Source organism: Equus przewalskii, chromosome 14 (assembly GCF_037783145.1).
Source record: "Equus przewalskii isolate Varuska chromosome 14, EquPr2, whole genome shotgun sequence".
NCBI classification, from domain to species: Eukaryota; Metazoa; Chordata; class Mammalia; order Perissodactyla; family Equidae; genus Equus; species Equus przewalskii.
In genome coordinates, this window is record NC_091844.1 from 90,911,216 (window position 1) to 90,923,519 (window position 12,304).

The 12,304-nt window shown below is 42.5% G+C and overlaps 1 protein-coding gene across 22 annotated transcripts in view; it reads left to right on the plus strand.

Moving 5' to 3' along the window:
* Window positions 1-12,304, plus strand: part of SH3YL1 (SH3 and SYLF domain containing 1) — a 48,405-nt gene that overhangs the window by 13,542 nt on the left and 22,559 nt on the right. For all 22 annotated transcript variants that reach the window (XM_070571890.1, XM_070571888.1, XM_070571877.1 and 19 more), the window contains 3 exons: window positions 1,093-1,203; window positions 4,653-4,766; window positions 7,333-7,397. In XM_070571890.1, coding sequence (XP_070427991.1) covers window positions 1,093-1,203; window positions 4,653-4,766; window positions 7,333-7,397 — 290 coding nt within the window. The remainder of the gene's footprint in view (window positions 1-1,092; window positions 1,204-4,652; window positions 4,767-7,332; window positions 7,398-12,304) is intronic.

Genomic DNA, 12,304 nt, shown 5'->3' on the forward strand with positions numbered 1-12,304 from the left:
ATGGAACTTTCAGTGCTGAAAACACTGTCTTTGAAATGAGAAATACATCTGATGGTCCGAACAGCAGATTTTACATTGAAGCCCCTTGTTTCTTTGGTTCTTCTGACTCCTGGTCCTGTGATGAGGGAGTGATCCATCCCCACCTAGGCCAGACCTGGATTATGTGAGCACTGTTATGACCAACAGTCGCTTGTATGAGTTTATGAATACCGAAGCAATACTGGAAACGTAAAATGCAGTACAAATGAAGTATTCGGTACTTGCAGTAATCAGTCCATTCCTGTCTCCAAAAATTTTGCTAATAAGGAAAATCCAGACAGATAGTTCAAACATTTTTGAAAAAAATAGACAAATATATTAAATTTTATATTATTTATTATAGACAGTTGTAAAATACATCTTTTGTTAATTCTTAAAATTTTAATGTTTTTTATTGGTATTGAGGTGAATTAAGAGTTACAGGGAGCAGATGCTTAATTGGGAATGTGAAGAAAACCCAAAATCCTGCTAAGTAAATTGGAGATTGCTTTATTCAGTGAGTCGGGCAGCATCCTGTCTGCTAAACGGGAAGGAGCTGGGAGCAGCTGACCTCAGGGGAGACCTCTCGGGCAGGAGGGCTCAGAGGCTGTGCCAGGCAGTGGGTTGTTTGGGGGAAGGCTGGTTGCCTCACAGGAGCTGACCAGGCAACTCCAGCTGGACCGGGTGAAGGTCCCACTCCTGGCAGGGGCTGACACTGCTGTTAGTGTTGTCTTGTTTGCTGGTGTGGGCTTAGCATTACTGACTCCATTTTAGGCCTGAAGTCTCTTTTTTAACAGGAGATTGGACCAGATTTTGTTCAAGATCCTTTAGAATCTCACGATTTTGTGATGTCTGGGATTTTGAGAGTTTAGGGATTCCCAATCTCAGAGTGAATTTAATTTATTAGGAAAACAGAGATGAAACAGTCAATAATTGAGGATTCCAATTTATTTCCTTTGGTAGGATTCAGTTTATTAATGCTTAATTTTGTATGAGACAAATGAAATTACAATAAGCTTCTAACTTATAACTTAGTAGATTTTTTGATCAAATCTTTTCTTTTTAATCTTTCAGTGAATAACCCTATACCTTCCAATTTGAAATCAGAAGCAAAAAAAGCTGCTAAAATCCTAAGAGAATTCACGGAAATAACTTCCAGAAATGGACCTGATAAGATCATTCCTGGTAGGTAAATAAAATGCATGCTGTTCATTTCTAAATTCGTCTTGTTTTCTGAGTCTCTTTCTGCATTTGTTGACTTCAGGCCGTCAAGCCCCTGGAGCCACAGGCCCTCAGACCGCCTTTCCTCCTGGCCGTCTTCCCAGCTGGCCTCCTGGAGGCCTCCTGCCTCTCTTGGCCGCCTCCCCTTTGAGGGGGCTGTGACCCTAAACACTGTGCCTCCCTCTCCACTGCGGCTCTCCTCAGCCCCACCTGCTCCTGTTCTCAGTTTCTGAGAACGTTGCAAGCTTATCCTGCAAACTCACTAGCTAATCTCATAAATAAACTTTAACTTTGTGTTTTCCCTTTCTTGATAAAATGTTTACATTTTATAGTGGTTTAAGAAGACACCGATCAGTAATTCCCAACACATCGGCACATCAGGGTTCCCTGGGTCATTAAAATACATCACTAAGCTCCCCCCAACCTGCTGGATCAGACCCTGGGCAGTGTGGCCAGGAGCGCAGATTTTTAACACGCTTCTCCTATGACTCTTGGCAGCCAGACTGACCGCATGGGACCTGGTCTGGAGCTGAGCCTCTGGCACTGCTGCCTGTGCTTCACCATGCCAGGGGACCTGTAGGCTGTTTCCTGGACAGTCACATGCACGCTGGCTTGGGCAGTGCTGCAGACTAGAGTGCTGACTGAGCCTGCATTAAAGAAACAGTTTAATTTCTTAAGCCAGATTTCCGGAAGTTAACAGACCTTTACATGTTTAAAAAAATTTTAATTTGTTCTTATAATAATAATATTAATAATATTAATTATCCTTATGTGGCTCAGCCACTCCTCTCACTTAAGATGGGAGCTTTCTATTCCAAGTGCAGACTGGACCAGCAGCTGTGGTCACCCAGGAGCTTGTGAGAAGTTCAGGACCGCAGGCTCCGCTTAGGCCTCGTCAGTCAGAACCTGCATTTACACGGGGTCTCAGGGAGTTGCATGCACATGCAAATTTGAGAAGCACTGCTTTAGCACTGGAAGAAAATTCACCTAGGAAAGCTGAATTTTCGGTAGAGTATTCTGAAGCCGGAGATGGAAGATGTTTCTTGATCTCTGTCAGCATCCACGTATGTGTCAGGCTCGCCCAACTTGTGGATAAACCATGTTTCCTAACTTAAAAACATCCGAGTATGGATTATTTTTCATGGATTTTGTACAGCCAAGTTCCGTCTTGCCTTTCTTCTGCCTGCCACTCCCTTTCAGTGGGTGTAGCTCAGAAAATGAACATCAGTTCACGCAATAGCCTGAGTCAAGGCTCACTCCTGTGGGTGTCAGGTGTGTGTCACAGAGAGAGGGCCCCGCAGCTGTCAGGGACAGACCGCATCCTCCGTGCAGCCTTCCTTGGGATGAGGAGGGAGAGGACTTTATGTTTACTTTAAAACGAAGGTGATGTCTCATGTAACAGAAGAGAACATCTATAAGGCATTTTAAAACAAAATGCCTTGACTCTTAGGCCTTCTTGGTGGTGTGAGTTCGCCCCCTTTGATTGAAGGGCTCTGAGACGTAAGTGGAACTAAATTTAGAGAGTGAATCTGCCATCAGGACATTCTAAAAGCTAATTGGCAAATTATTTAGGGACTGGTGGTATTTTAGTGTCCCTGCATTTGGGCGGATAATCTATAAAAATATACTTGACATTTAAAACATGTTCATTTTAAAACATATGCTTGTGTTATCTCTAATGTTTCTAAACAGAGGCAGTGCTAACTATAAAAGCATTAAGTGAGGGTGGAATAAGAGGTGCTGAGGAAGATATTCTGCCAACGTGCGGTTGTAGGAGCAAACATATGTGATACGTAATACAGGTTTCCACCTTGTGAGGGCACGTTTGTAACTTTAAAATGCCAAGTGAGGTGCACTGAGAAGACTCCATCTAGGAAGCCAGACTTGCTCTCCACTTTGCTTAGTGACGAGCGACTCCACGACCATCTGTGTGTGACGTCTTCGTGCTCTTGGGTGAATTGTCCCTGAGAGTCTGTTATTAATCTAAATTTGGAAATGGTCTGCATAATTATGTTAGAAATTCAGTGTTTTTTAGGGACACTTATAAAGCCTTTTGTGTATTTGAGGGTGGTGCCTCGTTTGATTTCCTTGACAGAATATTTACCTAAAGGGATGATAAATTAAACTACCTTAAGATAATATCAGAGTCCAGGAACAATGCCCAATGTTCAGTCTTCCTCTGTTGTTTAAAGGAAGTTCCATCATGTGAATAAATCCACAAAGTGGTGGGCAGTGTGTGTAGTGGGTACACATGTTAATAACCCTCGTTTTATGTCATGAACTTCTCTGAAATGTGACTAAACCAATATTTGTAAATTGAATTAGGTTTTCAGTGCACTAGGAGTTATATGTTACTCAAATTCTATAAAAGATCATTTTATAAAGTTAAAAACTTTTTAAGTGGCAAAATCACTGAATTTTCTGATTTTGAATGTGCATTTTCATAGTGATAAAAGGTGAACTTGACTGTATGGCTTTAAGATCAAAGTTCTGCTGCATATGCTGCATTTTGGTCATTTTTACAGTTTCTCATTAATACTGTATAGATCTTAATTTCTTTGAAAACAGTAACTTGTTTTTTAAATTATGAATGATGTTCTAAATTAATTGAAGTCTCAAAGTTATTTGTCCTGCTACTAGATATTGGTATCAAACCTGAAGTGAGTTCGCTCACCCGTTGTGCAGCAAGCCAGTCTCTGACACTGGGCATAGTGGAAGAAAGTAGGAATTTTATTATTGCACAGCACTGAGCAAGGAGAGAGGGCAGCTAACGCTAAAATCCCAAACTCCTTGAGAAGCTAAAAGGAAGGGTTTTTATTTGGAGTTTTAGGTAGGGGAGGGGGAGCATATGGCCTTGCTGGTTGGAGCTTTCATACCAGCCTGTGTTTGGCCTTGACACACTTGCAGAGAGGAGGGAGCTGTGACCTTCCTGGTCAGCAGCTTTCCTACCAGCCTATCTCTTTATGGGGAGGAGATAACAAATCCAGGTGGTTGTCCTTGACAGTGTCTGTCTCCATGGAGGATAGTGGATTCTGGAGCCAGGAAGCCAGGGAGTAAGCAGGGAATGAGTGTTTTGGTTTTAACCTCATATATGCTGGGTTTAATGTGGGGAAACTGATATCAGAGTCGGTATCAATATCAATAAAATCTCATCCAAATATCCATTTATTATGGCAGTTTCAGGGTTTCGAGCACTGACGATGTCACACTTAGCCCTGCAGAAGTATCAGCACAGAAGGAGAGGGGGAGCACGCAGGCTTCAGGCACGTCTGCTGGTGACTCAGGGTTGTTTGTGGCTCACACGTGCCCTCAAGACCTTCTGGAGCCCCGGTGCCCTGACTGTGCAGCACATGCTTGTCTGTTTGGGCCTGGGTGTTAAGAATGCTTCCTGCCTATTGTCCCTGTCTTTGCAGCCCACGTGATTGCGAAGGCCAAGGGCCTCGCGGTTTTGTCTGTGATCAAAGCTGGGTTCCTGGTGACGGCGCGAGGAGGCAGTGGGGTCGTCCTGGCGCGTCTTCCGGATGGGAGTAAGTGGATGTTCTTCACTCGGAGGGGCAAGAATCTTAATTCTTCCTTTGTTCTGTTTCCATTTTGAACATGTTTCATAGGGCACGTGACAGGTTTCCCATGCCACTTACGATTGTCATCCTGAGGGCTGCTCCCTCAGATGTGCGCTGTGGGCATCCAATAACTGAAGGCAGAGACCTTCCTATTTCTCTCCTCTCAAAATACAGTGATGCGTCGCTTAACGACAGGGACACGTTCTGAGAAACGTGTCAGGTGATTTCGTCATTGTGCGAACATCACAGAGTTACTCACACAAACCCGGATGGTGTATCCTACACACACCAAGGCTCTGTGGTGCTGACCTTATGGGGCCACTGCACACTTGTGGTCCACTGTTGACCCAAATGTCACACTGCAGCGCGTGACTGTTAGCCGGTTCGGAGCGGATCTGGCTTGGTCTTGTGTACACAGTGTTGTAGTTCTTCCCCGGAGCAAATGTTAAACACTATTTGTGTTCTGTTGTTAAATATGAATTCTTACTCCTGAACTTCATGGTATGACTGTTTTCTTTTGTTTTCTGGAAGTTGATAAGAAAATAAGCTTTTCTAATGTTCCTGTGGGAAATCATAAAGACTGAAACATTTTAAACCATATCCCCAGTGCAGAATCATATCAAGATCAATACAATTTGGTTTTACTTCCTAGGGTGAAATCTGATACTTGACTCCTCAGGGACGAAATTGAAACATGTTTGCCTTGAATTCCAAGAACCAACATTTTTAGAAATTATTTAGAATGTATGTAGGTGTGTCATAACCACCTAACATGCTTTTTATAACAATTTAACATTGCCATTCAGTCATATAACTGAACTCATTTTTCTGTTAATAGCTGTTTTTTAGTGTAGATAAGTTCATTTATTTTGAGAGAGGGACTGGAACGTTCACTGACCATGGATACACCTGGGTGTTGCTGGGCACACAGCCCTTGAACCTTGGTTGGCGGGTCCACCGTTCCTGCACGATGTGCCCACAGTAAACGGCAGCACCCCCTGGAGTCGTGACTCAGTTTCCCAGCTCAGTGCTGGGCTGTGAAACAGGAGACAGAATTCTCGTCCCCTCAAGCATTACGTGATTTTCATGGGCAGACTTCTCAGCAGTGCAACCAGACAGAGCCGAGGCAGGTTCAGGGTCCACGGTCAGAGGGGCTGCGGGTCTACAGGGCGCCCTCGGTGCTGCAGGTTCCACGGCCCTGACAGGGTGGCCGTCTGAAAAGGTGGGTGAGCTGTCTCCTCCGGGTTTCTCAGAACCTGTGGTGGACCTTCCTGCTGGGGGAAACACCTACGTCTCTCCTCCCACCCTGCCCAGCAGCAGCTGCTCACCACAGAGGGCGATCTGAGAGCCACCCAGAGAGGCACAGCAAGGGCCCCGATCCTGGCCAGAAGCGCGGTCTTTAACAGGGGCAGCTCCTAACGCGGGAAGTGGACAAGAACTTTGGGAGTGTAAGACGCTGATTTCTGTCCTCAGAACTCCTCTAAGCCCAGTAGATTAGTTCTGGATGGAGTCCAGCAACATCCTGTCATCTAGAACACACGGCAGCCAGCAGAGCCAGGGTCAGGGAGTTAATAAGCATTTCCAGAAAGTACTTTATCTGGACCATCCCACCCTCCCCCCACCAAATTAATTTTTTTTTTCTAGACTGGTTTAATGTAACTGTTTCTGTATCAGGAAAAATAAGCATACAGTAATCGTGAAATGTACCAGATAGTGGCAAGTGGAATTTTTGCACTTAGTTTCCAAATGTAAGGAAATTTATCTTTTTAGAATTTTAGTAATCTTTAATTTGTAGCCTATTTCTTGTGCTTTGACTGGGCAGAAAGGGTGTCACAAAGGCTTTTGCCCTCAGACATTTATAGCAGAAATAGTTAGGATTGTATTACTCTTAGAGTGTAATGAACTCTTCAGAATCCTCCTGCTCTCTTATGTCTATGATAAAATTCTTACTAAAGGCTGGAATCACCATCACCTTTGTCAAACATTATAAAGATATTGGGGGACCACTCCGTGGCTGAGCAGTTAAGTTTGCGTGCTCCACTTCAGCAGCCTGGGGTTCGCAGGTTTGGATCCCCGGCATGGACATGACACTGCTCATCAAAGCATGCTGAGGCGGTGGCCCACATAAAATAGAAGAAGATGGGCACAGATCTTAGCTCAGGGCCAATCTTCCTCACCAAAAAAGCATACCTTAAAAAAATATGTATTGATAGTTGAAATTATCAAATGCTATGTGTGTTTGGTTGGTGAAAATTCAATAGTTTGGTATTATGCCTGTTTATAGAGAATATTGAAGAACATGGATTTGAGAGTCTATGAGACCGTAATGAAGATCTAATATCTTTCAAATATTTTTAACTTAAAAATCATATAGGTTATTAAAAAAATTGAAAACATAGGGGAAAAGGCTGAAGTCTCATTATTTTAAAAAGAAAGACCATCCATTCGCATTTTTGCGTTTTCCCTTCCCATATTCATGTGCCAAGGGGTTTTAATGTAATCGTCATGTTTGTTTGGCTGCTCTCTTTCCTAGAATGGTCTGCACCTTCCGCCATTGGGATAGCTGGGCTTGGTGGAGGATTTGAAATAGGAATTGAGGTAAGTGGGTGGCATGTATGCATGCAGTTGCTATGTTCTCTAAAACAACCAAAGCTTCATAGCTGAAAGGTGAGTGATTTCCTACTGTTATTATTTTATCACCCTTGGCAACTCTTCCCTTTTATTTCCTTGATAAAGCTCTACCTAAAACTACCTACTGTTTACCATTTTTCTTTCCTTTTCTTTCACTGAGAGAAGAATTTCTCATCCACCATCTCATCTGCTCCATCTTTAGCGCATCTGCAGAGCAGTTACGTCTCAGCTCTGACGAACTGTAATTGGCAGTTTTGGGCTTGCTAACTGCAAAGTTGCTTATCTCCTCAGTGGGCAGTCAGAGCTCAGACAGTGTGTCATCATTTGTGGCAAAATCCAGTTTTGTTCCATCTGGTATTCGAATGACTTGAAATTCTTTGAGTAAAGATTGACTTCATCTTGTTTCATTTTATATCTTTGCTGCTGATGATTCTGGCTTCTTTCAAATGGCCTGGAAATTGCACTAGGATGTACTTGTTTACAGAGGTCCTTTACATAGGATCGTCTTCTGCGCAGTGTTAATCTTTCGTCTGTTGATTTATTGCTAAGTGGTAAATTAAATCTCCTACATTTCTCAAGTCATTTCCCTCTCTAATTTCAGTCCGCTTCCTCCTCAGCTGTCCTCCTATGAGTTTGCTTCTTGCCATAGTCTTAAATCCCCTCGGCATTATTAGGAGGAAGTATTTCCCCTTCTCTCCTTTTATCTTGTTTGAACTTCTTTTCTCGCTGCTGCATAAATCTGTGCTAGGAAGAGAGGAGCATACTTGAGTTTTGCTTATTGTGACTGCCTTTTTGTTGCTTATTCAACCAAATCAAAGCCTTCAGAAATGTCGCCCTCTGGTGGAATATGCGTTTTCATCAGCTGCAGGACCTTCCTGCCCTCACCTTGCAGACCCGCTTTTCTCTCCACCGCATGGCGCTCTGCTCCGGTGCCACTTGTCCTGAGTCACAGCTCGGTCTGTCCACTGCTGCCTCCATGTGCGGCTGAGGGGTAGGCTTTGGGGATCTGTCTCAAGTAACATTCATTTCAAAAATGATGAGAGACCGAGTAATAACGACTGCCGTAAATTTAGTATATTAAAGATCGAAACCGAGTCACCACGATGGTTCTTTGGAAATTGTGGATTTGGGGCCATAGTGCGTGTCAATAGCCGTGAGAAACGAGTGGAGTCCCAGGTGGTCCTGTCGTCCAGTAACAAAACGGAAAGATTTGAAACCCACGTTCTGTAAAATGACACATGTGATCGCCTTCCAAAGGCGACATGGCCCAGCGGCTGGGCGGTAGGAGCGAGGTCTGAGACTCTTGGGCTCGGCTCCCGCCCCAGCACCTTCCAACCCTGGGGGCTTGGCCGTCTCCTTCTTCCTCTCTGCACCCTAGTTTCTTCACCTGTAAAAGAGAGATGCAAAGAGCCTTCCCTCTGGGCCTATTAAATAAATGAATTTATACTTTAAAAGCACTTGGAATGACGTAAACTATTATAATTTTTATTGTTAATATCTTCTCTGTCTTTTCAATGCTTATTTATACTTGCTATGTGTAGAAATGTTTGATTGCAAAGCTTACCCTCGTGGGCAGTGTAGAAATTCACTCTGGAGATTTATTTAAATAGCATACAGTTTTAAAATATTTATTTCAAGTGGAGATGAGAAGAGGTCCTAGGGGATGGAAAGACTGGCTTTATTCGTCTTAACCATGACGACTTTGCTTCTGAGAGGCCACAGGTTCATTGCTGAGTGTGATTGTAACATTGTAGCAGCTGATTACTTGTCAATGTTAACAAAAAGTATGGGTGTGGCTCTCCAGGAAGCATTCTTGGGTTTCATCATGAGCACCTGTCACCTTCATTTCCCAACCAACCGCTCTGACGCCGCGCTCCTCCTGCTTCTAAGGATGAGCGAGGAAGCTGGAGAAGTCTCAGGGCATCGACGGGGTGACACAGGCTGCTCTCGTGAATTGGAGCGAGGGAGAGGGAGCGTCTGTGTGAGGACTGTGTTGGCAGCAGCAGCTCTGGCTTCTGAGAGTCAGCAGGCCTGTGGCTGGTGGGGCAGGGGACAGACGTCCTCAATTCCGGGAGAAACGAGTCCAACCCTCGGCGGTGCGGATTCCTCCTCTTCCTAGCACCTTGCTCCTAACCTCATGGGGTGTTTGATGCGTGTGTTAGCCTGTTACTTCTCCTGCCTGGCCCCTACGTAGACTGTGAGCACAATGAAGGCAGAGACTTTCTCCTTCATACCTGTGTCCTCAGACTGCAGAGCATCAAGCACCAAGTAGATGCCCAAAATCAATCTCAGCATCTTTTTTCCCTCATTTCCAGTGTAACTTTTAAAAATTATTTCGTTGAGGTCATATTGGCTTATAACATTGTGCACATTTCAGGTGTACGTTATCATATTTGCTTCTGTATAGACTGCATCGTGTTCATCACGAGTAGTCTAGTTTTCATCCATCACCACACATATGTGCCTCTTTACCCCTTCTGCCCACCCCACCCCCTTCCCCTCTGGTAACCACTGAACTGTTTGCTTTGTCCATGTGTTTTTTTCCACATATGAGTGAATCATACAGTGTTTGTCTTTCTCTGTCTGGCTTATTTCACTTAGCATAATACCCTCAAGGTCCACCCATGTTGTCGCAAATGAAAAGATTTTGTCATTCTTATGGCTGGGTAGTGTTCCATCGTGTATATCTACCACGTCTTCTTTATCCAGTCCTCAGTCAGTAGGCACTTGGGTTGCTTCCATGTCTTGGCCATGGTGAATGATCCTGCAGTGAACATAGGGCTGCATAAATCTCTTCATATTGTTGATTTCATGTTCTTTGGATAAATAACCAGTAGTGGAGTAGCTGGGTCATATACTATTCCTATTTTCGGTCTTTTGTGGAATCTCCATACTGTTTTCCATAGTGGCTGCACCAGTTGGCATTCCCATGAGCAGTGTATGAGGGTTCCCTTTTCTCCACATCATCTCCAACATTTGTTGTTTTTTGTCTCGGTGGTTATAGCCATTCTGACAGGTATAAGGTGATATCTCATTGTAGTCTTGATTTGCATTTACCTAATGATTAGTGATGTTGAACATTGTTTTATGTGTTTCTTAGCCATCTGTATATCTTCTTTGGAAAAATGCCTGTTCATATCCTCTGCCCATTTTTTGATCAGGTGGTTTGTTTTGTTGTTGTTGAGTTGTGTGAGTTCTTTATGTATTTTCAAATTTAACCCCTTGTCAGATGTATGATTTGCAAATATTTTCTCCAAGTTGATGGGTTGTCTTTTTGTTTTGTTCCTGGTTTCCATTGCCTTGCAGAAGCTGTTTAGTTTGATGTAGTCCCATTTGTTTATTTTTTCTATTATTTCCCTTGCCTGAGTAGACATGGTATTTTAAAAGATGCTGCTAAGACTGATGTCAAAGAGCATACTGCCTATATTTTCTTCTAGAACTTTTACGGTTTCAGGTCATACATTGAAGTCTTTAATCATTTTGAGTGAATTTTTGTGTGTGGTGTAAGATAATGGTCTACTTTCATTCTTTGGCATGTGCCTGTCCAGTTTTCCCAACACAATTTATTGAAGAGACTTTCCTTTCTCTACTGTGTGTTCTTGGCTCCTTTGTTGAAGATTAGCTGCCCAGAGATGTGTGGTTTTATTTCTTGGCTTTCACTTCTTTTCCATTGATCTGTGTCTGTTTTTGTGCCAGTACCATGCTGTTTTGATTACTATAGCTTTGTAGTATATTTTGAAGTCAGGGATTGTGATGCCTCCAGCTTTGTTCTTTTCTTCTCAGGATTGCTTTGTCTATTCGGGGTCTTGTTGCCCCATAGGAATTTTAGGATTCTTTGTTCTATTTCTGTGAAGAATGTCATTGGGAGTCTGATTTGGGTTGCATTGAATCTGTAGATTGCTTTATGTAATATGGAAATTTTAACTACGTTTATTCTTCCAATTCATGAGCATGGAATATCTTTCCATTTCTTTATGTCATCATCTATTTCTTTCAATAGTGTCTTATAGTTTTCAGTGTCTAGGTTTTCACCTCTTTGATTCAATTTATTCCAGATATTTTTTCTTTTTGTTGTGATTGTAAATAGGATTGTATTCTTGATTTCTCTTTCTGTTATTCATTATTAGTGTATAGAAATGCAACTGATTTTTCTAAGTTGATTTTCTACCCTGCAACTTTGCTGTAGTCGCTTATTGTTTCTAATAGTTTTCTGGTGGATTCTTTAGGGTTTTCAATATATAGAATCATGTCATCTGCAGACAATGAGAGTTTCACTTCTTCCTTTCCAATTTGGATCCCTTTTATTTATTTTTTCTTGCCTAATTGCTCTGGCCAAAACCTCCAGCGCTATGTTGAATAAGAGTGATGAAAGTGGGCACCCTTGTCTTGTTCCTGTTCTCAGAGGGATGGCTTTCAGTTTTTCCCCAGTGAGTTTGATTTTGACTATGGGTTTGTTATATATGGCCTTTATTATGTTGAGATATTTTCTTTCTATACCCATTTTGTTTAGAGTTTTTATCACAAATGGATGTTGTACCTTGTCAAATGCTTTCTCTGCATGTATTGAGATGATCATATGATTTTTATCCCTCATTTTGTCAGTGTGGTGTATTGCAATAATTGATTTTCAGATCTTGAACCATCCCTGCATCCCTGGAATAAATCTCACTTGATCATAGTGTATGATCCTTTTAATGTATTGCTGTATTCAATTTGTTAATATTTTGTTGAGGATTTTTACATATATGTTCATCAGTGATATTGGCCTGTAATTTTCCTTTTTTGTGTTGTCCTTTCTGGTTTTGGTATAAGGATAATGTTGGCCTCATAGAATGAGTTAGGAAGCGTCCTATCTTCTTCAATATTTCAGAATA